At 45.2% G+C, this 27,168-nt stretch overlaps 1 protein-coding gene across 1 annotated transcript in view; it reads right to left on the reverse strand.

Moving 5' to 3' along the window:
* The window catches only part of LOC126297817 (lipase 1-like), a 265,176-nt gene that overhangs the window by 170,966 nt on the left and 67,042 nt on the right, over window positions 1-27,168 (reverse strand). The window contains exons 2-3 of the mRNA XM_049989046.1: window positions 24,287-24,470; window positions 8,306-8,420 (exon numbers count right to left, since the gene is read on the reverse strand). Coding sequence (XP_049845003.1) covers window positions 8,306-8,420; window positions 24,287-24,470 — 299 coding nt within the window. The remainder of the gene's footprint in view (window positions 1-8,305; window positions 8,421-24,286; window positions 24,471-27,168) is intronic.

Below are 27,168 nucleotides of genomic sequence, written 5' to 3' on the forward strand. Positions count from 1 at the left end.
CTATATTACTACAAATGTTATCTGTATTATCATGTTTTAATGATGTATTTTGTACCTTTGTTATTGTACTCTTATGTTATAAAATTGTAATTGACACTAGTTCATCAAATTAAGTAACTTGTAAGATACATGTCACTGCACACGTTTCTGTTGCTCATAGTATATGGACAATATGTGAGAAGTCGGGACTGTTAGTGTTTGCACGTGTGTTGATAATTCAGCAAGGGACTGGTTAACAGCATTGCTGGTTCTAAGGACAATTCCAAAAACTTTGTGCGTGCACAAGTGGTGGTTGATGGACTTGCTATATTGTCCGTAAGACTCTTCAATGGTGGTTGTGCACTTCAACAGTCGCAACAGATGGCTGCTACCCATCTCTACAAGGAGTACACTGGGTCTACACCTTTGATGACTCACCAATACCATACTCTCTACGAGGACTACAGTGGGTCTACTCCGTAATGACCTACCTACCAATATTCTTCAAAACTTCGACTGACTCTGCTGTGGGTTTGCTCTGTTGTGGCCCATTACCTGTCTACATGTCAAGAGTCAGCATTGTCTTTCCATTGGAAGGACAACACTACTTCTTCAAGACAGCATGGAAATCCACTACTTCCGTGTGCATTTTCTTTTACTGCTCAGACTTTAAGAAAAAAAATTGCCGTTGTACTGTGATGAATGATCAGGATTGTTTTTATGGACTGTGAGAAAATTTTAGCTTTTGACCAACATTGTGTCAATAAGTGTGTGCATTTGATATCTTTGTTATTGTAATTATGAATTTTTTTTTCAAATCAATTTGTAAAATTTTTATGGGGAGCATGGGGGCTATGTAAGTAGGTTGTTTAGGTTTTTTTATATTGGTAACGCCATGTAGCGCTTTGTTTGAAAATCACTGGCTGTGCTGTGTGCAGTCAGTGGCTGGTTGGCATTGTTGTAATACTCGCCATTGTAGTGTTGGGCAGCTGGATGTTAACAGCGCATAGCGTTGCACAGTTGGAGGTGAGCCGACAGCAATGCTGGATGTGGGGAGAGAGATGGCGGAGTTTTGAAATTTGTAAGACCGGATGTCATGAACTGCTATATACATTATGACTTTTAAACACTATTGAGGTAAATACATTGTTTGTCCTCTATTAAAATCTTTCATTTACTAACTGTGCCTATCAGTAGTTAGTGCCTTCAGTAGTTTGAATCTTTTATTTAGCTGGCAGTAGTGGCGCTCGCTGTATAGCAGTAGTTCGAATAACGAAGATTTTTGTGAGGTAAGTGATTTGTGAAAGGTACAGGGCCATTCTTCTGTAGGGATTATTAAAAGTCAGATTGCGTTGCGCTAAAAATTATTGTGTGTCAGTTTAAGCACAGTCGTGTATAATTTTGCTAAGGGGACGTTTCAAGATAGCACCTGGGGACTCTTGCATGTATTTACACCATCGAGCTTTATGAACATATTACTTTTCCTATAGCTTTGGATGCAATACAGAGTGGGTTTGGGGACTGTAAGAAACAATTATTTGGGAAATACTGCAGATGTTTGATGTAGAAAAAAGAATGATCGATTTTTAACCATTGTGATTAACAGTGTATGAAAAATATGTATACTTTAATTACAAAACTTTTAAAAATTGTTTTATTTGCCCGCACATCTTGTAATTTAGAACAGTTAATAAAGTTGTGCAAAGCTTGTAGCTCAGTGAGTAAGGTAACTGGACATGATTATACAAAACAGAGTAGTCTCATTGCTATCCTCACCCAGTTACTATAATTTGTAATCCAGGAGGGAAAATGGCAGGAAATTCAGAACATTTATCATAATTTGCCTATTAAAATAATAAATGTATCATTGTCGTCACAGTTCACATAATCCCAGTGTCAAACGACGGCTGGAATTTGAGGCGAAACAAGCGCTGTGTCATTGTACGAGGCGAGTAAATGTTCCAAGATTTGCCCCACTTCAGTATTACCAGCGTCATATCATTTGAATGCGCCATAATTTAAGGGTGAAATTAAAAATTAAAATAACATTTTAAAACTTTGTGAATGTATGCTTGACTATATTAATGTTAACATTGTAATGTTTCAGAATGGTCAAATGAACATGTTAGGCAAAATATACGATCTTCAGATAGAAGTAAGTGGCGCTGAATAATGAAGAACTAGAAAGCTAAAAACTGGTCGTAATATGCAAATGTATGTCACAATTAAATTTTACAAGTCTCAACTTCATCAGAGAAAAATTTTCGGAAAAACTGGCGTTTTAATGAAAAAATTTTACCACTAAATAATAGACACAGAAAGATGAAAAATTCGATTTAGCCTCAGTTTTATGTTAAATACGTACATCAATAAGCTATCTCTATTAGTTTTCAAAATTATTTCCTAAAAACCAAATTTGGAACGAAAACGTCTTTATTCGTTGTAGATTAAGTGTCATTTGTATTTGTAATAGAAAGTTCTCATTGCAGCACTCTATTACATTCACGAGATAACACTGCTGTACCAAGTTTCGAGAATGCATTGTAAATAACAGTTGTTACAAGAAATCTTAAAGAGGCAGTTCAGAGGTCACGTTCTACTGTCAGTTCCTTTCTAACAATTCTATCTTGCAAAGTTTAAATGCAGTCCAACTATAACGTTTTCATTGGCTAAAGCAAACTTAACTCTATTAATATGAATATTAAGAAGATCGTAAATTTTTAAACGACAGAGCTATTGATTAATACGACCATTTAGATACTGCAACCTGTGCCTAGAGCGACTCATAGCGGATGTTCTGTTTGGCGGTTCGCTGTGCCCCTATATAAATACAGCCAGAGAGGCAGTGGTAGGACACACTTCGCACCGAGACACCACACTGTCCACGTCCGTGTCAGTCAAACGCCACCGTGCATTGTGCCTCGGGTACCGTCATAGCTTGGCACGCTTGAATGCGTTTTCGGTAAAATTAGGAAATGAACTCGCGAGGACTGTACACCGTCCTGGCCCGGTTAAATTTCATGGAAGTAACTGTTTGCTGCCGACCGTAATGTTGACAATATCGCGTGGCAAGTGGCGAGATTATTTTTCACTTTTAAGGCGAGCAATGAACTTGCGGTGATTAGGAGTCACGATGATGAACCATTTTACTTCGAACTTCCCATGGAGGTCGTCTCTGATCTGTTACTTTTATTTATAGTCACAGTTCCTGATCCCGCTGAGTAAACAGCAAGAAGGAAACCTTGCTTTCACTGCGCACAAAGAGTACTGTGGACTTGCTGACTGTAAATTATGGTCAGTATATTCCCCATCGCTCTCTGGCTGAACTTAAAAATAGTTTTCAGGCTCTTGTAGACGGCAAAGGTAGGTGTAACGCACGGACAGAGAATTTAAGAGTCTTTTCGTAACGACATAATGACCATTGGATTATTACCTGCGCGCCACATATGGTTCATCAGCCGATAAACTGAACTATGAAAGTGATCGGTACAAAAAGAAAAAAAAATGGCTTCTGAGATCATCAGTCCCCTATAACTTAGAACTACATAAACCTAACTAACCTAAGGACATTTCACACATCCATGCCCGAGGCAGGATTCGAACCTGCCACCGTAGCGGTCGCGCTGTTCCAAACTGCAGCGCCTAGAACCATTCGGCCACCGCAGCCGGCTCGGTACAAATTAAGGAACTCGGTAGGCACTAACAGGATACCGAAGTGAAATATTTCGAAACCATTGGGAGGATAGTGTTGAGATTTGCTCGCGAGTGTGGAAACTAAATTGTGAATGTTAACCACAGTAGCCTTGAACGTGACGGAAGGAGGTAAGAGGACAACCCTACACCAGGCTACTATTGGCGCTGAGGCTAGAAGCAGACGGTGCATCATCGCGGAGCTGCGTGGACCTACAAGTTACCAGCAAGCTACTCCGCGCTCTCACCGGTGCCCAAGCCTCCCTGGAGCTACTGCAGAGGTCAGAAGTTGAAATTAACGAGAATGTTTCTGTCAAAGTAATAAATCCAAAATCTGAAGGTGATTTGTCAACAGTATTATCGCGAAATTAGAACCAATTTCTGATGAAGATGTAATTGAAGATGAAGTTAAAAAAATTTAGAATTAATAGAGTTATCAGATAATGTAACTGAGATAAATATTTCTGAAATTCAGCCAAATCATTGGCTGCTGTGTTCGGCGGTAGGGCGCCAAAACGTTAAACTTTAGTTGCTATTATTAATTAAACCTGTCATCCAAATTACTTCAATTTTTTTAAAAAAATAGCTCTCAACAGCCAGTTATCAATCAATCATTTCAAAATTATTAAAAACAATGTATTACTAAAACAAAAGACTGACGATATTACTGCCGATGCACTTCGGTGGCGTTCGGATCATGCCTTGCTGGCTCGGCGTGCGAAGAGTCTTGGGCAGTCCGGCTGTCCAGTTCTGACAGTTCCAGTAGACAGACATGTTGTTTGTGGCAGGATGTATTTCGTGTTATTTTAGCCAGCTATAATGACTGTGCAAAGATATTTTCAATACGTTGTGATCAAGAATAGTTTCTCGTATCTACACTCCTGGAAATTGAAATAAGAACACCGTGAATTCATTGTCCCAGGAAGGGGAAACTTTATTGACACATTCCTGGGGTCAGATACATCACATGATCACACTGACAGAACCACAGGCACATAGACACAGGCAACAGAGCATGCACAATGTCGGCACTAGTACAGTGTATATCCACCTTTCGCATCAATGCAGGCTGCTATTCTCCCATGGAGATGATCGTAGAGATGCTGGATGTAGTCCTGTGGAACGGCTTGCCATGCCATTTCCACCTGGCGCCTCAGTTGGACCAGCGTTCGTGCTGGACGTGCAGACCGCGTGAGACGACGCTTCATCCAGTCCCAAACATGCTCAATGGGGGACAGATCCGGAGATCTTGCTGGCCAGGGTAGTTGACTTACACCTTCTAGAGCACGTTGGGTGGCACGGGATACATGCAGACGTGCATTGTCCAGTTGGAACAGCAAGTTCCCTTGCCGGTCTAGGAATGGTAGAACGATGGGTTCGATGACGGTTTGGATGTACCGTGCACTATTCAGTGTCCCCTCGACGATCACCAGAGGTGTACGGCCAGTGTAGGAGATCGCTCCCCACACCATGATGCCGGGTGTTGGCCCTGTGTGCCTCGGTCGTATGCAGTCCTGATTGTGGCGCTCACCTGCACGGTGCCAAACACGCATACGACCATCATTGGCACCAAGGCAGAAGCGACTCTCATCACTGAGGACGACACATCTCCATTCGTCCCTCTATTCACGCCTGTCGCGACACCACTGGAGGCGGGCTGCACGATGTTGGGGCGTGAGCGGAAGACGGCCTAACGGTGTGCGGGACCGTAGCCCAGCTTCATGGAGATGGTTGCGAATGGTCCTCACCGATACCCCAGGAGCAACAGTGTCCCTAATTTGCTGGGAAGTGGCGGTGCGGTCCCTTACGGCACTGCGTAGGATCCTACGGTCTTGGCGTGCATCCGTGCGTCGCTGCGGTCCGGTCCCAGGTCGACGGGCACGTGCACCTTCCGCCGACCACTGGCGACAACATCGATGTACTGTGGAGACCTCACGCCCCACGTGTTGAGCAATTCGGCGGTACGTCCACCCGGCCTCCCGCATGCCCACTATACGCCCTCGCTCATAGTCCGTCAACTGCACATACGGTTCACGTCCACGCTGTCGCGGCATGCTACCAGTGTTAAAGACTGCGATGGAGCTCCGTATGCCACGGCAAACTGGCTGACACTGACGGCGGCGGTGCACAAATGCTGCGCAGCTAGCGCCATTCGACGGCCAACACCGCGGTTCCTGGTGTGTCCGCTGTGCCGTGCGTGTGATCATTGCTTGTACAGCCCTCTCGCAGTGTCCGGAGCAAGTATGGTGGGTCTGACACACCGGTGTCAATGTGTTCTTTTTTCCATATCCAGGAGTGTATATCAATAAAAACGCGAGTGGCATCCCAAATGAGTTATAGTTTATTCGTAGCAGCAGTTCCTTGCGAAGTTAATTTCCGCCTTAAAAAAAAAAAAAAGAAAGAAAGAATCCACCACCTGCGTGCTGTTTCCTGCGCTGGGAACATCATCATCATGAAAACAGCAGGTTAGTGAAGTATACAAGAACTTATGTTCAACTAGGCACCTCACGTGTACTGCATGCACAGTACAAATGTGATCAGTGACACGTCATCTGCGGTAATGCAGAGGAGGTAAAGAAGGATGAAAGTGTTAACACTATTTCACTTTTATTCCTTTTTTCTTGCCGTAAGTGGAGGCAGTAGAACTACAAGTAGAAAAGCTAAATACTAGTTTTACTATCACAGAAAATAGGGTAACCTCTGGTTGCTCTAGTAATACTACTGTACAGCATTTTGATTCAGTTGACGCAGATTTTGTCGGATGGCGTCAGTTTTTACGTTCTGATCCGTGTCAGTTTTTACGTTTTGATCCAGACAAACAAATTCACCTACTAGAGTCCTGGAATGATTTTAAGGACGTTTCACCAAATGCATTGTCAAAACATGAGACAATTTCTTTCATAAGAAGTCATTTATCAGGAGATACTTTGCGATGGTCAGCTGACGTTATGATTAGATGCAAAGCTCTTTTTGAAATTAAAACTGCGTTTCGTAAGAACTGGTCACACAACAAACAAAATGATGTTTGAGAGAATTTTCGAGTGATAAAAAGTTTACTTTAGATCACGAATCAGCTAAAGCGTTCTCTAGAAAGTGGGTTTCACAGTTGTCACATCTGACAGAAAAGAATGAAACCAGAAATGATGGTCATGGGACTAGAAGGTAAGCTGCCTTGGTTTTGGAAGAAAAGAATCATTTTCACACCTAGAAATAACGTGGATAGGTTTATAGAGTATCTCGAGCAAGTGGAAAGAGTAGCTGCTGTTGAGTAGCAGGTGCGGAACAATACTAGGTAATAACACACTGAGGCTCCAAAGAAACTGGTAAAGACATGCGTATTCAAATACAGAGATTTGTAAAAAGGCACAATACGGAGCTGCGGTCGACAACGCCTATATAAGACAAGTGTCTAGCGCAGTTGTTAGATCTGTTACTGCTGCTACTATGACAGGTTATCAAGATTTCAGTGCCTCTGAACGTGGTGTTATAGTCGGCGAAAGAGCGATGGGACGCAGCATCTCCGAGGTAACGATGAACTGGGGATTTTCCAGTACGACCATTCACGGGACCAATGACGACTGAAGACAATCGTTCAACGTGACAGAAGCGCAACCCTTCCGCAAACTGCTGCATATTTCAATGCTGGGCCACCAGCAAGTGTCAGCGAAACATCATCGATATGGGCTTTCGGAGTTGAGGGCCCACTTGTGTGGCCTTGATGACTGATCGGCACATAGCTTTACTCCTTGCCTGGGCCCGACAACACCGACATTGGACTTTCGATGACTGAAACATGTTGCCTGATCGGACGAGTCTCGTTTCAAATTGTATCGAGTGGATGGACGTGTACGGGTACGGAGACAACCTCATAAATCCATGCACCCTGCATGTCATCATGGTACTGCTCAGGCTGGTGGAGGCTCTGTAATGGTATGGGGCACGTGCAGTTGGAGTGATATCGGACCCCTGATACGTCTAGATTCGACTCTGGCAGGTGACACGTACGTAAGCATCCTGTCTGATCACCTGCATTCGTTCACGTCATTCTTTATTCCGACGGACTTGGGCAATTCAGGCGGGACAATGCGACACCACACACGTCCAGAATTGGACAGATGGATTGAAAATATCTGGGATGCCTTGCAATATGTTGTTCAGAAAAGATCTCCGGAAGGCATATTCCTGGAGGGGGAAAAGTTCAAGCGCCTATATCTCTTGGGAGAATTCTTGGGTGCACTTGAATCAAATATTTGTTAATCAATACACATTAAGCTTTCTACCGTTTATGCTGTTGGTTCGATACAATTTATCGCATAAGTTTTCCCATTACAGGCTCCAAGCCTTTGACGATCCATGGGCATATGTTGGAGCTTGTCTCCTGATTCTTAGTAAGTTGAGGGAGAGTTCATCGTAGCTATTAAGCGTGGCAGTAATGCCTACCTGTCTGGTAACAGTGTACTTCACAGGTGACAAAATCAGAGTTACTTGAATCTAAGCCATCTCAGGGGAGCTCATTCATCGCCATTGAGTGCACGTGTTATGCTACAAACCACAGGACATCTTTGTTATCCTCGAGTATCTTAATCGGTACAAACAATTTGAATGTATTAAAGAAAAGAGTGTGAAAAAATTGCACCTGAATTTCCAGAATGAGGGATCCGAAGTATTCAGGGTTGTGTGTCTAGCACTGTATCTGTTTCCTCTGAAGTTCATGAGCCACACGTCGTAGCCGTCATCTGCAAGTAGGTACCCTGAAACAGCAATCAGTTTACAGGATAAGATTTCGAGGAAACTTAAGTTTTCTACACTTTGAGAATAATTTTAATGGCTGTGTGATATTTCAAGCAATAATTAATAACAAACATTGTTCCCTTACACTTTTATAACAACTGGTACTGTCAAATATTTTATTCACTTATAGCTACAATGGGAAAGGATCATAAATATTTCTATGGCAAAATGTGTCTTTAGAAACTTGCTTATGTTTTCCGAAACACAATTCTCGTGGAGATGTGATGCTGTTGGCATTTGAACAAATACATTCCGAATAAAGAATATACTCTTGTGGAACCTCAACAAAATGCTAGTCAGTTGCCCAAAGAAACTTTGTCTCTGTGAGGAAAAATCGAATCAATGTTTGAGCAACTGACTTCATGCTATTGTAAACGCACGTAGCCCAACTCAGCTACTTTGTGTGTGCATGTGACAGATTCTTGTGGGTGCCGCCAGATCCTATCCTGGACCTAACGCTGGTGGATCCGCCTCGAGATGCTGCCCCAGATGTAATGTGGATGGATTCACCTCTCAACCGTACCCAGATGTAACGTGGGTAGATCCATAGATCCATCATTGGACGCAATCCCAGACATAACACGCATGGATGCATTTGTGAACCCTATCTTAAAGAAGAATACAATAATTCCAATCCCAAAGAAAGCAGGTGTTGACAGATGTGAAAATTACCGGACAAGCCACAGCTGCAAAATACTAACGCGAATTCTTTACAGACGAATGGAAAAACTAGTAGAAGCCGACCTCGGGGAAGATCAGTTTGGATTCCGTAGAAATACTGGAACACGTGAGGCAGTACTGACTTTACGAATTATTTTAGAAGAAAGATTAAGGAAAGGCAAACCTACGTTTCTAGCATTTGTAGACTTGGAGAAATCTTTTGACAATGCTGACTGGAATACTCTCTTTCAAATTCTAAAGGTGGCAGGGCTAAAATACCGGAGCGAAAGACTATTTACAATTTGTACAGAAACCAGATAGCAAAACCAGATGGCAGTTATAAGAGTCGAGGGACATGAAATGGAAGCAGTGATTGGGAAGGGAGTGAGACAGGGCTGTAGCATCTCCCCGATGTTATTCAATCTGTATATTGAACAAGCAGTAAAGGAAACAAAAGAAAAATTCGGAGAAGGTATTAAAATCCATGGAGAAGAAGTAAAAACTTTGAGGTTCGCCGATGACATTGTAATTCTGTCAGAGACAGCAAAGGACCTTAAAGAGCAGTTGAATGGAATGGACAGTGTCTTGAAAGGAGAATATAAGATGAACATCAACAAAAGCAAAAATAGGATAATGGAATGTAGTCGAATTAAGTCGGATGATGCTGAGGGAATTAGATAGGAAATGAGACACTTAAAGTAGTAAAGGAGTTTTGCTATTTGGGGAGCAAAATAACTGATTATGGTCGATGTAGAGAGGATATAAAATGTAGACTGGCAAAGGCAAGGAAAGCGTTTCCTAAGAAGAGAAATTTGCTAACGTCGAGTATAGATTTAAGTGCCAGGAACTCATTTCTGAAAGTATTTGTATGGAGTGTAGCCATGTATGGAAGTGAAATATTGACGATAAATAGTTTGGACAAGAAGAGAATAGAAGCTTTCGAAATGTGGTGCTACAGAAGAATGCTGAAAATTAGATGGGTCGATCACATAACTAATGAGGAGTATTGAATACAATTGGGGAGAAGAGGAGTTTGTGGCACAACTTGACAAGAAGGAGAGACCGGTTGGTAGGACATGTTCTGAGGCATCAAGGGATCACAAAGTTAGCATTGGAGAGCAGTGTGGAGGGTAAAAATCGTAGAGGGAGACCAAGAGATGAATACACTAATCAGATTCAGAAGGACGTAGGTTGCAGTAAGTACTGGGAGATGAAGATGCTTGCACAGGATAGAGTAGCATAGAGAGCTGCATCAAACCAGTCTCAGGACTGAAGACCACAACAACAACAACATCTTAAACCTATTCCAGATAGTGAGGGCTCCGTGAAAAATCGAGACATGTACCCACAAAATAGAACAAATTGGGTATGCTTTTTTACAATAGGATAAAGCCAGTTCCTCAAACATAATTTCCATCTGTTACATGCATTCTGGATCATATATATATATATATCATCTTCTACGACCAGTACTCCTGCGAGCATGCAGATTTCTACTCGCTTACCACACTTCCTGTATAGAGCACTTACGGAACCGCTGCAAACATTACTTCTTGCTGTACGCTGCCGTCTCTGGTTGCAACATGGCCGAACACCAACACATTTCATCATTGATGCACGAGCATAGTTTGCTGTCACGTTTGTGAAATATTGGAGCTGTCGAGTGGGACCTACTGCTTGGTTAGAGCGTTCGCCTTGTTAAACGCCCCCTTAATTACACTCCTGGAAATGGAAAAAAGAACACATTGACACCGGTGTGTCAGACCCACCATACTTGCTCCGGACACTGCGAGAGGGCTGTACAAGCAATGATCACACGCACGGCACAGCGGACACACCAGGAACCGCGGTGTTGGCCGTCGAATGGCGCTAGCTGCGCAGCATTTGTGAACCGCCGCCGTCAGTGTCAGCCAGTTTGCCGTGGCATACGGAGCTCCATCGCAGTCCTTAACACTGGTAACATGCCGCGACAGCGTGGACGTGAACCGTATGTGCAGTTGACGGACTTTGAACGAGGGCGTATAGTGGGCATGCGGGAGGCCGGGTGGACGTACCACCGATTTGCTCAACACGTGGGGCGTGAGGTCTCCACAGTACATCGATGTTGTCGCCAGTGGTCGGCGGAAGGTGCACGTGCCCGTCGACCTGGGACCGGACCGCAGCGACGCACGGATGCACGCCAAGACCGTAGGATCCTACGCAGTGCCGTAGGGGACCGCACCGCCACTTCCCAGCAAATTAGGGACACTGTTGCTCCTGGGGTATCGGCGAGGACCATTCGCAACCGTCTCCATGAAGCTGGGCTACGGTCCCGTACACCGTTAGGCCGTCTTCCGCTCACGACCCAACATCGTGCAGTCCGCCTCCAGTGGTGTCGCGACAGGCGTGAATAGAGGGACGAATGGAGACGTGTCGTCTTCAGCGATGAGAGTCGCTTCTGCCTTGGTGCCAATGATGGTCGTATGCGTGTTTGGCGCCGTGCAGGTGAGCGCCACAATCAGGACTGCATACGACCGAGGCACACAGGGCCAACACCCGGCATCATGGTGTGGGGAGCGATCTCCTACACTGGCCGTACACCTCTGGTGATCGTCGAGGGGACACTGAATAGTGCACGGTACATCCAAACCGTCATCGAACCCATCGTTCTACCACTCCGGATCTGTCCCCCATTGAGCATGTTTGGGACTGGATGAAGCGTCGTCTCACGCGGTCTGCACGTCCAGCACGAACGCTGGTCCAACTGAGGCGCCAGGTGGAAATGGCATGGCAAGCCGTTCCACAGGACTACATCCAGCATCTCTACGATCGTCTCCATAGGAGAATAGCAGTCTGCATTGCTGCGAAAGGTGGATATACACTGTACTAGTGGCGACATTGTGCATGCTGTGTTGCCAGTGTCTATGTGCCTGTGGTTCTGTCAGTGTGATCATGTGATGTATCTGACCCCAGGAATGTGTCAATAAAGTTTCCCCTTCCTGGGACAATGAATTCACGGTGTTCTTTTTTCCATTTCCAGGAGTATATATATATATAAGCGGTTCTTAGGAACCAGGTATCAACCCATGCTGAAATAACCATATTAGTACATCGTGTAGCGTGTAGCCTCGACGCGGTCGGCAATACAGGCACTGACTCTAGCATCCAAGTGATCATACAGATGGAGAATAATGTCCTGGGATAAGTTACGCCACGTCCGCTTGAACTGTTCATGTCGTTCTGTAAGAGTTTTGGTTGAAGAGTCGCATAAGTCACTTCTCGTCCCATCGCATCGCACACATGCTCGATTGGAGACAAGTCCAAAGATTGTGCTGACCAGGGAAATAGCTGCACGTATTGCGAGCATGGGCAGTTTATGGGCGAGCATATCCTGTTGCAACAACACATCACCTTCCTGTTGCAAGAACGGCAAATGAACATGTCTAATATCATTTTGCACATACCGAATGGTGGTTAGCGTCTTCTCGAGAACCACCATAGGCGAACCAGAGCTGTAACTTATCGCACCCCAGACCATAATACCTGGGGTGGGACCAATGGGTCCTAGACGAATAAACTCTATGAGACAGGACCCACCTGGCCTACGACTACGCGCAAATGACTATCACTGTATTGGAACCAACTTGCCCTTTGAACCATCTTTCTTTTTCGTTCTTTTGCCGACCGGCCGGCCGGTGTGGCCGAGCGGTTCTAGGCGCTTCAGTCTGGAACAGCGCGCCGCTACGGCCGCAGGTTCGAATCCTGCCTCGGGCATGGATGTGTGTGATGTCCTTACGTTAGTTAGGTTTAAGTAGTTCTAAGTTCTAGGGGCTGATGACCTCAAATGTTAAGTCCCATAGTGCTCAGAGCCATTTGAACATTTTTTTTTGCCCACCACCATCCGAACCAGCAGATGATTCTACACTGAAAAGTGGTCACTGGAATACTAATCTGTGCCCACTGCCCTCTGAAATGAGTCTGCAGTTACTGGGGAGCAAAAACTTTCGAGTAACATCGACCTTCCCGAGGCGTTGGCAGCCTCTTAACGCAAGTGTTTCGGTGACTTTAAAATAAATTTCTTGTAAGCAGACGGAAAACGGTCTCTCCTGGATCAAGAGCTGTAATTCTTCCAAATGCGAACGGTTCCACTGCAATAGGGAAGTCCCTATGGGAAACATTGATTAGCTATGGTTGCCCCTGTCCTTCCCTCTCGGCCGTGGTAATTTACCCGCGAGGTCAGGGAGAGCGTGGGACGGAGCTCAGTTCTCCGGTTCCTCCACGTGGATCTCAGTGTCCTCACAGCCGTAAAATCACCTTTGGAAAGAGAGAGTGCTCGCCGATCCAATAGCTATGCTGCTACTTTCTTTGAATTCGACCGATTATTTGTGTGAATAGTAGCTTGGACGGATTGAGAGAATGGCTCAGTGAGTTTCTGATGGTGTGCAGTAGCATGTGGCTGAGGTTTCAAGTCCACTGATGACAGCTTCCGAATGATCTCGTACTTGAATTTGTGGTCTGCATTTGTGTGAACGCGTCACACTAGGCAACTGGCTTCTTAAGGGCTGATACAAAAGAAATAGCGAACACTAGAGGTTGCATAGCTTTGAAAGCTTTTTTAGCTTCACCACAGGGTATGTATCTCGTAAGTTTCAACTCCTGAATTTTCTTTTCCTCGTTATAAACCTCACACTTCCTGCTCCATACTGGGTGATCTCCAGATCATTTTATACATTTTGGAGGAAGCGTACAAGAATTTGCCGATTCGTGAGCTGAGCCTCCACAGTTCCCACACGTAGCCCTTACATTACATGCGATAATGGGATGACCAAATCTTTGATATTTGAAGCACCGTATTGGGTTGGGAACGAAGAGCGAACCTTACGACAGATATAGCCTGCAAAAATATTTTCATGTTAATTCCGGAATGTACCACTGACTCCTCTCATATAGTTCTACTCTTCCATACTCCAATATTTTTCAATTCTTCTCGAAACATCTCCGGGTTCATCTCCATTATATCGGAGCAGGCAACCATGCCTTCACATAAGTTAAGGGTGTCATGCAACCGGCCGCAACACGATATTCACCTAAGCCCCTCCATCCCAGAAGCTTAAATACACGGTCAGACATGGTAGTTTCAATTACAAGTCCTCCATCACGAAGTTGTTCAACACTTTTTAAAGACCCAGCAATACCTTCCAATGCACTCATTTACCTCAACAGTCATTCACCTCATCAGCAGGTAGTTCACATGAGGTTGACTTCTTTTTCTTTTTAAAGAGGTATATACCTTCCTCATGGTTCAGGTGGTGAGACCAGGGCCTCTGGTCTCTGAAACACACAATGTTCCACTGATGCACCTAACGACGGTCCCTGAAGTTTGCCCAGAGTTTACAGTAAAAGTGGTATGTCGGCGCCTGCCGGTTCCCAGATCGGGAAAACTGGGGTCGCCCTAACCATATCCAACCATTGCTGGAAGAGCTCGTAGGGTAAAACACAGCCCTCCCTTCCCTAAGTTGCGGGACACTCATCGTCAGGCCCCTCCGTCGAGACCTGTCTGGTTTGGGTGACCATGACAGTAGCTATGCTACCGCCGGCATAGCCCTTAGCGTCATTCAGTCATGCAAACTCTCCCACCTGGCAGTGAAACTGCCTACGATAAAGCGGTGTCCCCTATGGTGGTCTAGCTTAAAGGGATGTAGGTGGTCCACAATAATATTCATGTAGTCCATAGCTGCCCTGGTGCCTTCGATTACTAAACAGGTACCATGGAAGCCCAGGTGAATTTCTCTCATATGCTATGGAAGGGGTATGTGATGACAGATCATTAAATAGTTCGTTATTTTTTAAAAGAGTGTCCGCAGCTCGTGATCTAGGGGCTAGTGTTGCTGCCACTGGATCACAAGGTCCCGAGTTCGATTCCCGGCCGGGTTGGAAATTTTCTCTGCCCGAGGACTGGGTGTTTGTGTTGTCCTCATCATTTCATCATCACCAAATGAAAATGGTTCAAATGGCTCTAAGCACTATGGGACTTAACATCTGAGGTCATCAGTCCCCGAGACTTAGAACTACTTAAACCTAACGACACACAACCATGCCCGAGGCAGGATTCTAACCTGTGACCGTAGCAGCTGCGTGGTTCCGGACTGAAGCGCCTAGAACCCCTCGACCGCAGCAGCCGGCTCATCAGTATCATCATTTGTGAGAGTGACTAGATTGGACTGTGAAAAGAAAATGGACTCTGTAAAATTTAGGACTTTGTGCCGGCGCTGATGAGCGCTCAGCTGAGCGCCCCACAAACCAAACATCATCATCATCTAAAAGAGTTCTTCAATATGTCCGACTCGACTGTGCCCTGCATCCGCCCCTTCTTTCTTTCAAAATACTGCCCCTACCGCCCTGCATCCGAGGCGCAGTCCACGTTTCGAGCAGCTGTTCTCCTGGATGATGGAGTCTCCAACAAGACCACAGACCTGGTATAACAATAAATGTGTTTCACTCAATCAAGCAAGACGCTTCCAGAGTTCACAATCCAATTTCGATGATCTCGCGCCTATTGCAGTCGTAACTGACGATATCGTTGGGTCAAAATTGCAGCACTGTGAAGCCCCATGTTTAACAATGTGCACTAAACGGTATGCTCGTAAACACCACCTTTGCTCGTCAGATCTGCCTCAGATAGCCACCTATCCTGTTTTACAGAGCGCACAAGCCTCCGACCTTCATTTCCTGTGATGGGGTATGAAAGCACGTAGACAAATGGGTGAGGTGTGGGGGGGGGGGGGGGGGGGAGGCGACACCAGGGAGTCCAGACATCCTTATAACTAAGTGAAATTACACGTGACCTACTTGGTGTGAAGTGAAATTGACAGATGTAAGGGGCGAGCAAATAGCTTTTGTTTGAGGGCGTTGCTGCAGCGTATATGCGACATGGCGCGATTCCGATGCCGGTATACAGGGTGTTACAAAAAGGTACGGCCAAACTTTCAGGAAACATTCCTCATACACAAATAAAGAAAAGATGTTATGTGGACATGTGTCCTGAAACGCTTAATTTCCATGTTAGAGCTCATTTTAGTTTCGTCAGTATGTACTGTACTTCCTCGATTCACCGCCAGTTGGCCCAATTGAAGGAAGATAATGTTGGCTTCAGTGCTTGTGTTGACATGCGACTCATTGCCCTACAGTACTAGCATCGAGCACATCAGTACGTAGCATCAACAGGTTAGTGTTCATCACGAACGTGGTTTTGCAGTCAGTGCAATGTTTACAAATGCGAAGTTGGCAGATGCCCATTTGATGTATGGATTAGCACGGGGCAATAGCCGTGGCGCGGTACGTTTGTATCGAGACAGATTTCCAGAACGAAGATGTCCCGACAGGAAGACGTTCGAAGCAATTGATCGGCGTCTTAGGGAGCACGGAACATTCCAGCCTATGACTCGCCACTGGGGAAGACCTAGAACGACGACGACACCTGCAATGGACGAGGCAATGCTTCGTGCAGTTGACGATAACCCTAATGTCAGCGTCAGAGAAGTTGCTGCTGTACAAGGTAAAGTTGACGTCACTGTATGGAGAGTGCTACGGGAGAACTAGTTGTTTCCGTACCATGTACAGCGTGTGCAGACACTATCAGCAGCTGATTAGCCTCCACGGCTACACTTCTGCGAATGGTTCATCCAACAATGTGTCACTCCACATTTCACTGCAAATGTTCTCTTTTCATTCCAACATGATCAAATTGTAAATTTTCACAATCAACATGTGTGGGCTGACGAGAATCCGCACGCAATTGTGCAATCACGTCATCAACACAGATTTTCTGTGGACGTTTGAGCAGGCATTGTTGGTGATGTCTTGATTGGGCCCCATGTTCTTCCACCTACGCTCAATGGAGCACGTTATCATTGTTTCATACGGGATACTCTGCCTGTGCTGCTATAACATGTGCCTTTACAAGTACGACACAACATGTGGTTCACGCACGATGGAGCTCCTGCACATTTCAGTCGAAGTGTTCGTACGCTTCTCAACAACAGAGTCGGTGACCGATGGATTGGTAGAGGCGGACCAATTCCATGGCCTCCACGCTCTCCTGACTCAACACTCTTGACTTTCATTTATGGGGGCATTTGAAAGCTCTTGTCTACGCAACCACGGTACCAAATGTAGAGACTCTTCGTGCTCGTATTGTGGACGGCTGTGATACAATACGCTATTCTCCAGGGCTGCATCAGCGCATCAGAGATTCCATGCGACGGAGGGTGGATGCATGTATCCTCGCTAACGGAGGACATTTTGAACATTTCCTGTAAAAAAAAGTGTTTGAAGTCACGCTGGTACGTTCTGTTGCTGTGTGTTTCCATTCCATAATTAATGTGATTTGAAGAGAAGTAATAAAATGTCTCTACATCGGAAGTAAGCGTTTCCGGGCACATGTCCACATAACATATTTTCTTTCTTTGTGTGTGAGGAATGTTTCCTGAAAGTTTGGCCGTACCTTTTTGTAACACGCTGTATAAGCACCGACATGTGGGTGGTGAATTATTAGGGAATTCGTGTCTTTCCGACGTGCGTGTGGTAAAGATGGAAACGTTACTTATGGCGACGTTATTACTCAGTGCATCCAAATCGGACGAACGTGCTGTTTTTCTTTTCTTGGCTGCCGAAGGACAAACACTAGTAGACACGTAGCGGAGAACGAAGAATATGTATGGAGGAGCACCTGTGTGTCGAAAAGCATCGTTCTAAAATGACTGACAAGGGGTGCAGCTACTTCCTGATAACGCACGTTCCCATATCGCCAATGTCATAACGCAGAAGTTACGACAACTCAAGTGGGAGACTCGGGAGCAACCGACCTGTAGTTCTGATCCCTCCGCATGCGGTTATCACGCCTTTGGTCCCTTAAGAAAAGCGTTGACGGGTCGACGATTCCTGTCCTATGTGCAGCAGGCAAAATGGTTCAAATGGCTCTGAGCACTATGGAACTTAACATCTAATGTCATCACTCCCCTAAAACTTAGAACTACTTAAACCTAACTAACCTAAGGAAATCACACACATCCATGCCCGAGGCAGGATTCGAACCTGCGACCGTAGCGGTCGCGCGGTTCTAGACTGAAACGCCTAGAACCGCTCGGCCACAACGGCCGGCTTGCAGCAGGCAACTACGGACTTCTTCACGCAGCAGGACACGATGTTTTACGAAACGGGTATCTTCAACCTGGTGCAACGGTGGGATGATTGCCTCATTGCCCGCAGCGATTTTGCCTGAGTGGCACACCAATTCCTAATTCTAAGGCCTTCGAACGGAAAGTATTTGATCGCCTTTTATATTTTTGATTTTCAATCGTAGAACGATACGTACTACCGTTAGTCACGAAGGCCATCGACAGATTTATGCTATCGTTCTATCGATAGCACTCTCGGCGGACGTCTATTAATGTATGTGCTGCCATTTATTGTTTTTGCGTGTGTTGTGTTCTGATAGTTTTCAATTTCGGATAAATTTGTAACAAGAAAGAAAAGTAGAACCTCCTTTGATTCGTCCACTAGCGTTATGATAAGTTTAAAACAAGGACTCACTACCATAATAGCGTAATTACCTATCTACAGGATTCGCGGGTTCGATTCCCGGCGGGGTCAGGGATTTTCTCTACCTCGTAATGACTGGGTGTTGTGTGATGTCCTTAGGTTAGTTAGGTTTAAGTAGTTCTGAGTTCTGGGGGACTGATGACCACAGATGTTAAGTCCCATAGTGCTCAGAGCCATCTGAACCATTAAACCTATCTACAGCAGTTTAATGTCAGCACCGGAGTTGTTATTTGGAGACTGGCAGAACTTTGGGGTTGCGGTATTTCAATATTTCACAAGGTAGCGGAGCGGTAAACATCAATACCAATAACATTAAATTCAAATCAGTACAGAAAAATACACTTTGCCTGTGTCAAACCAAAAACCGCATTGATCAACAAAAATATCGTCCAAAAGGTCATGGTTGCATTTGTTTAAAAAATGTGCCCAAAATTCTATCATTATTAGCCCAAATGACAAAATATCACCCACTCTGGTCACCAGGAAGTACTCAATAATGAAAACCGGTTCCAATAGGGAACGATGGGAGTGGTTGGTGGAGAGCGGAAGGGATATGTGATGACAGCACATTCTATAGTTCGTTCTTTTCTAAAAGAGTTCTTCAATATGTCCGACTCGATTGCGCCCTGCATCCCCCATCCCTTTCTTTCCAAATATATTTACGCTCTTGTAATACTATTATAACTGAAGCCACGAATTTCATGCACATTAAATATCAAAATATGCATGCCTCCATGGCTCTGAGCACCATGGGACTTAACATCTGTGGTCATCAGTCCCATAGAACTTAGAACTACTTAAACCTAACTAACCTAAGGACATCACACACATCCATGCCCGAGGCAGGATTCAAACCTGCGCCCGTAGCGGTCACGCGGCTGCAGACTGTAGCGCCTAGAACCGCACGGCCACACCGGCCAGCATGCATCCATGTACTATCAAATGACGAAACATGCACAATTAAAGGAGAAACATGCAATATCAGAATTCCATCTGTTATTGTGACGCATTTTATTGTACACACATAAAAAAAAGTTTGCATAACCCCGGTTCCCAGGACTCCTGAAGATAGACGTTGACTGTGGATATTTTATCACAGACACAGTCCATTTGGCTGTTCAGAAATGTCACTAAACCTGCCCAAAGATGTAAACAACCACGCATGAGCAGCGCCTATTAGTCGAAGGGGTCCGATAGCCGATCAGTTCCAGTCATTCCAACAGGGAGACGGTACACGGCTAGTGTTGTCTGTAGTTCAACCATGCCTAGACGGTCAATACCGCGAGTCGATCGCGTCCGCATTGTTACTTTGTGCCAAGAGGGTCTCTCAACAAGGAAAGTGTCCAGGCGTCTCGGAGTGAACCAAAGCGATGTTGTTCGGAGATGGAGGAGATACAGATAGACAGGAACTGTCGATGATATGCCTCGCTCAGGCCGCCAAAGAGATACTACTGCACTGAATAACCGCTACCTACGGATTATGGCTCGGAGGAACCCTGACAGCAGCGCCACCATGTCGAATAATGCTTTTCCTGCAGCCACAGGACGTCGTCTTACGACTCAAACTGTGGGCAATAGGCTGCATCATGCGCAACTTCACTCCCGATGTCCATGGCGAGGTCCATCTTTGCAACCACGACACCATGCAGGGCGGTACAGATGGGCCCAACAACATGCCGAATTGACCGCTCAGGATTGGCATCACGTTCTCTTCATCTATGGGTGTCGCATATGCCTTCAACCAGACAATCGTCGGATACGTGTTTGGAGGCAACCCGGTCAGGCTGAACGCCTTAGACACTGTCCAGCGAGTGCAGCAAGGTGAAGGTTCCCTGCTGTTTTGGGGTGGTATTATGTGTGGCTGACGTATGCCGCTGGTGGTCATGGAAAGCGCCGTAATGGCTGTACGACACTTGAATGCTATCGTCCGACCGATATTGCAACCATATCGGCAGCAAATTGGCGAGGCGTTCGTCTTCGTGGGCGACATTCGCGTTCCCATCGTCCACATCTTGTGAATGACTTCCTTCGGCATAACAACATGGTTCGACTAGAGTGGCCAGCATCTTCTCCAGACTTCAACCGTATCTGACATCCCTGGGATAGATTGAAAAGGACTGTTTATGGACGACGTGACCAACAAACAACTCTGAGGGATCTACGGCGAATTGTCGTTGAGGTGTGGGACAATCTGGAACAACAGTGCCTTGATGAAATTGTGGATAGTATGCCATGACGAATACAGGCTAGCATCAGTGCAAGAGGACGTACTACTGGGTATTAGAGGTACTGGTGTCTACAGCAGACTGGACCACCACCTCTGAAGGTGTCGCTGTATCGTGGTACAACATGCGCTGTGTGGTTTTCATGAGCAATAAAAAGGGCGGAAATGACGTTTATGTTGATCTCTATTCCAACATTCTTTACAGGTCGCGGAACTCTCGGAACCGAGGTGATGCAAAACTTTCTTGATGTGTGTATTTTAAAACAACGGACAACAACCAGTTTTTCCAAACTCTCCACCCATCAGGGTAGATCTGCGCCTATATTCGACTGAATTCACGAGGCGAAGTGGTTCGAATCCATCCATGGGAAACGTTGAAATTGGATTTCTGTAGTTTCCCATTTTCATTTTATCAAATGATTGGAATGTTCCCTTATTATAGGCCACAGCCAATTCTTTCCGAAGTCCTTTCTTTCCTGACAGGTTCCAATTCCCATAAAGATGGAGCATCTCTGTTTAAATGAAAAGAGCTGCATCAAAGACGAGCTTACATCTCTTCAGAGACTTCCGGCACCAAATCATATATTTACATTAGAAAGCAGCTATCGATTGTCATTTTGTACTATGTATGTGTCCAAGAAGATAGTTCACATGTGGAACGGCGATATATGTTCAAAATTTTACTAAAAGAGCGATGTTCCACTGTAAAAAAAGGTACTCTTTGGAACAGTGAATCCAACCGTCACACTCCTAACGGATTTGTAAATAAACGTCATATACACGACAACGTATGTTGTACATCATAGCTGAGTTTATTAGGATCAAAGACTGTACAGCTATATAATCATGAATAAATACAGACTCATTTATGAGGTCGCATACATTAGAAGTCTAGTTGAAATTAATGCGTGAATCGATTTTGAGATCCCGAACTGCAGCTCATAGTAAATGTGTATTACGTTCCGTTTTATAAATAAATTTGGTTGCTATAGTCTTAAGGTGACTATCGAGACAATAATTTTTTTGTAGTTCTGACAGCTACGAATCCTGAAGAATTTTAATGAAAATGTCCTTTAATAAAATTTGAGTCCGAATTGAGGAACCTGGGATGTTTCTATGTGCTGAAAAATTTCTGACTTGGTTTCAGATAAGTCGTAAATACGAGTATGTAGTAGGAGAAATACAGCTGTTGTCAAAAGAGATTTCAACACATTTAACTTTGTAAGTTATTTAAGCCAACGTTAATATTCTTCTGTTCTGCAACAGTGAAACATATATTAGAAGATTGAGCTGTGTTTTTTATCAAAAGAGACAATACATTATATTGGAATCGTTTGGCAATAGAGTGAAATTATAATACTGCCAAATAAAGATATACACTGAATCGCCGCGCGGGATTAGCCGAGCGGTCTTAGGCGTTGCAGTCATAGACTGTGCGGCTGGTCCCGGCGGTGGTTCGAATCCTCCCTCGGGCATGGGTATGTGTGTGTTTGTCCTTAGGATAATTTAGGCTAAGTAGTGTGTAAGCCTAGGGACTGATGAGCATAGCAGTTAAGTCCCATAGGATTTCACACACATTTGAACATTTTTGAACATTTAAGCGCCAAAGAAACTGGTATAGGTATGCATATTCAAATACACATATGTATAAACAGGCAGAATACGGCGCTGCGGTCGGCAACACCTATATAAGATTTAAGTGAGTTTGAACGTGGTATTACAGTCGGAGAACGAGCAACGGTACACAGCATCTCCGAGGTAGCGATGAAGTGTGCCGTGAATATCAGGAATTCGGCAAAACATTAAATCTCCGACATCGCTGCTGCCGGAAAAAGATCCTGCAAGAACTGGATCAACAACAACTGAAGAGAATCGTTCACCGTGACAGAAGTGCTACAATTCCGCAAATTGCTGCTGATTTCAGTGCTGGTCCATCAACAAGTGTCAGCGTGGGAACCATTCAACGAAACATCATCGATATGGGCTTTCGGAGCCGAAGGCCCACTTGCGTACCCTTGATGACTGCACGACACAAAGATTTACGCCACGCGTGGGCCCGTCAACACCGACATTGTACTGTTGATGATTGGAAACATGTAGCCAGGTCGGACGAATCTAGTTTCAAACTGTATCGAGCGGATAGACGTGATGATGATGATGCTGGTTTGTGGGGCGGTCAATATCGTGGTCATCAGCTGCCGTACAAGTTACCAATCTTTCCATTTTCAGTCTCGTCACGTCTCGAATTATGATGATGAGATGTTGCGGACAACACAGACCCCTAGTCCCCGGGCGGAGAAAATCCCCGACGTGGCCGGGAATCGAAACCGGGTCCCTGTGATTCACAGGCAGCAACGCCAGCTACTAGACCACGAGATGCGTACGCGGATGGACGTGTACGGTATGGAGACAACCTCATGAGTCCCTGGATCATGCATGCCAGCAGGGAACTGTTCAAGCTGGTGAAGGGTCTGTGCCGGCCGCGGTGGTCTCGCGGTTCTAGGCGCGCAGTCCGGAGCCGTGCGACTGATACGGTCGCAGGTTCGAATCCTGCCTCGGGCATGGATGTGTGTGATGTCCTTAGGTTAGTTAGGTTTAAGTAGTTCTAAGTTCTAGGGGACTAATGACCACAGCAGTTGAGTCCCATAGTGCTCAGAGCCATTTGAACCATTTTTGAAGGGTCTGTAAGGGTGTGGGGCATCTGGAGTTAGAGTGATATCGAAGACCTGATACGTCAAGATACGACTCTGACAGGTCACAGTTACATAAGCATCCCGTCCGATCACCGATATCCATTCATGTCCCTTGTGCATTTCGACGGACTTGGGCAATTCCAGCAGGACAATGCGACACCCCACACGTTCAGAATTGCTACAGAGTGGCTCCAGGAACAAAAAATGGCTCAAAAATGGTTCAAATGGCTCTGAGCACTATAGGACATAACTTCTGAGGTCATCAGTCCACTAGAACTTAGAACTACTTAAACCTAACTAACCTGAGTACATCACACACATCCATGCCCGAGGCAGGATTCGAACCGTAGCGCTCGCGCGGTTCCAGACTGTAGCGCCTAAAACCGCTCGGCCACCACGGCCGACTCCAGGAACACTCTTCTGAGTTTGACTTCCTCTCGGCACCAAACTCTCGAGACATGAACATTATTGAGCATATGTGGGATGCCTTGCAACGTGCTGTTCAGAAGAGATCTCCACCCCCCCCCCCCCCCCCCCCCGGTATTCTTACGGATTTATGGACGGCCCTACACGATATTAGGCAGGTGTACCAGGTTCTTTGGCTCATCAGTGTATAAACGGTGAGTACAAAGTTCAGCCCTCCCTTGGCTCCCCGTCAGGGCATACGTACCGAGGGCGGCGCCGGGACCCCTTAGCAGCCAGAGGTCAGAGGCGCAGAAGAGTCCGTGCAGAAGAAGCGCCGGCTGTCCGCCATGGCGCCCACCGACCAGCCGGTCCAGCCTTACTACGTACCCGTCCGCGGTGCGCACATTGTGAGCCTCCACGGCGTACCCGGCCGCCTTTGCCATCTCCTCCTGCAACATGACACCAGATTATCGAGCCACTAATGGCTGCTGCATACCGGCCCAATATCGGCACGTGTGTGGCCGACTTCCCACAATAACTATTAAGCATACCACCTGTCTGTGGTATTATCAGTCGCAGGGTGTGGTGCGAGACTTTGCACTCGTAGATTTCAGCTTTTGAAGCCAGCCTCATTATTCAGATAAGTTCAACGAAGGCTTATACTAAGATTAACTGGCGCCTATGCACTACGATGCATTGTTAATAATGGTAGGAATATGCCTATTGGACTTGAAAATCAGGAAAATGGAAGCCCTTTATTGGGTAAAGGAAGGCAGTCAAATCAAAATACGAAGGATACTTGAAACTGAGGCCAATACATAAACGTTTAACAAGATTGGATATCACAACTGTGGCGAAATACATAGGCGGGAGATTATACGACTTCCTCCCTAACACGAAAGAGAGACCAAAAATGAGATTCCTTAACCCATCGAGTGGACTGATACAGTATCTCTGCAAATCTCTGCATCACCTTCTCTACGACTGCACCAGGAATTCTGTCATCCGCCACAGCAACGATTGCGATCAAGAAGACCAGCAAGTGTTACTGCACGACAACTCACCGCGGATGGTTTTGATCTAAATGAAAGCTGGAAGCATGAATGGTCAACAAAAACATTGCCAACAAGAGCCCATCACCTTGATCCCACAAAGAAGCCAAAAGGTTTTGACCTACCGAGGAAACGTTGGTGCTGCCTCAACAGGTTAAGGATTGGACATGGTTTTTGTAGATACTTCAGGTACAAATGGGGCTGGATCAGTTCACCAATGTGTGTATGTAAAGAAAAATGAATGATAGTTGCTCCTGTGGCAATGTGGGCACGCCAGAACTCACATTGTGGCCCTGTGAACTCTATGAAGAAGCAGCAGGTAATGGCCGGCAGGTATTTAGGATGTTGGGTCCCAAATCAGCAGTGAGGAGGGAGTCAACCTGGAGCATCTTGGACGACCCTGCAGCCGCAGTCTCCAGGATGACCTCATGAAGCATTCAACCACACGTCTACATGTTGCCATCCCAGCTAGACAACATACACTACATATAAACGTAGGCTTCTGCGGTCATTGTCACAGTCAATAAAAAAAATTTCTGGGCTTGTGACGGCATTGTCAATATCCTTTATTCACGAATGTACCAGTACAGGACACCATGAACATCTTATAGGTACGTATGGCACCCGATATCTGCGAGCTCGTCCGCCACTGTTTAACGACCACCTATTTCAGAGGGAAAGAGGAATTCTATGAACAGACAGAAGGTGTAGCTATGTGCCCCCTCGCCCCTCTCGCCTAATGCTCGCCTATTGCAGCAGACTTCTTCATGGAAGCATTTGAAGAAACAGCGCTCCAGTCTGCACCATTACGCCCGGAATGTTGACTCCGATATGTTCATGACACCTTCGTTATATGACCACATGGTGAGGAAGAGTTACGGAATTTCCACCAACACCTCAACCACCAACACAACAGAATCCAATTTACTATGGAGATAGACGTGGAAGTTTACAGAAAGTCTGATGGTGAACTGGGCCGTAGAGTATATTGGAAGCCAACCAGTACTGACAGGTACAGTAATGCTCAAAAGTATCCGGACGACCAGAATTGCATTTCGCCTGTTCGCATGCAACCCACATAACGCAGCTGTGTAGCAGGTCCTCTAATCGCTCCTTGGTACAGTCGTTTGACTATTGAAACTGATTCCAACAAGTCACCACTAGAAAACACTGCTCTGTATCGCAATAACTCAAGATGTAAAGTAATACTACGATACTACAAATATCAGGGAACACCTTATCACAGGTAAGACTGTCTTTAAGGCTTGTTAGCTCACATTTATTACAATAAATGACATACCTGAAATGTTACCACTCTCATTATTACGTCAGATAGGTAATGCACGTAGTAAGTTCGTCGTATTCATGATTTACTCTTCAAAGTAGCATACCGTACTTATTATTTAACACAAAATGACACTAAAAATTTAAGTTATTCAAGAGCAGCTAGTTGAGAATATGTATGAACTTTAAATGACACGACGAACCGTCTCGTTCTGCATAAGGATTCAAACCCAGGTCATGCAGACTAAGCAAAGATTTCGTGACTTACGGAAACTAATAGTCATTCCTGATTAGGCATACAGAGAGTGATATACTTCGATTTTAGACAGTATCAACTTTAAATTACATAACGGAAACATTTTTAACGGAAGCGAATTCCTACCCAGCACCTATTTTCCCTGTTAATGAATTACGAGAGATGTTAAATATTGCTTCTTAACAATTAACTTACTTGAACTTTCATGAGGTAAAGCTTTGTGTTGGACAGGGATTCGAACCCAGAACCTAATCGGATAGTTATAGAACCACAATCAACTGTGACATATCGCATATTCTGTGCAGTCGCTAGATGTTTTAACTGAATTGACGAGACGAAACATTAATTTTTTCCTTCCCAGGACCCCAGCCCAACACCTATCACTGTTATATTCTGGAGAAAACGAACGTTAAATACGGGTTTCTTACACCAGCAGCGACATGTGAGCATGTTTGAACTAGAAATAATACGACGAAGAGTTCAGTGGTGACTGGGAATAGAGCCCCACACATATCGTTGCTGACTACACACAAAGAGACTACCGAATTTTTCTTC

The sequence above is a fragment of the Schistocerca gregaria genome, chromosome X, assembly GCF_023897955.1.
Source record: "Schistocerca gregaria isolate iqSchGreg1 chromosome X, iqSchGreg1.2, whole genome shotgun sequence".
Taxonomy (NCBI): Eukaryota; Metazoa; Arthropoda; class Insecta; order Orthoptera; family Acrididae; genus Schistocerca; species Schistocerca gregaria.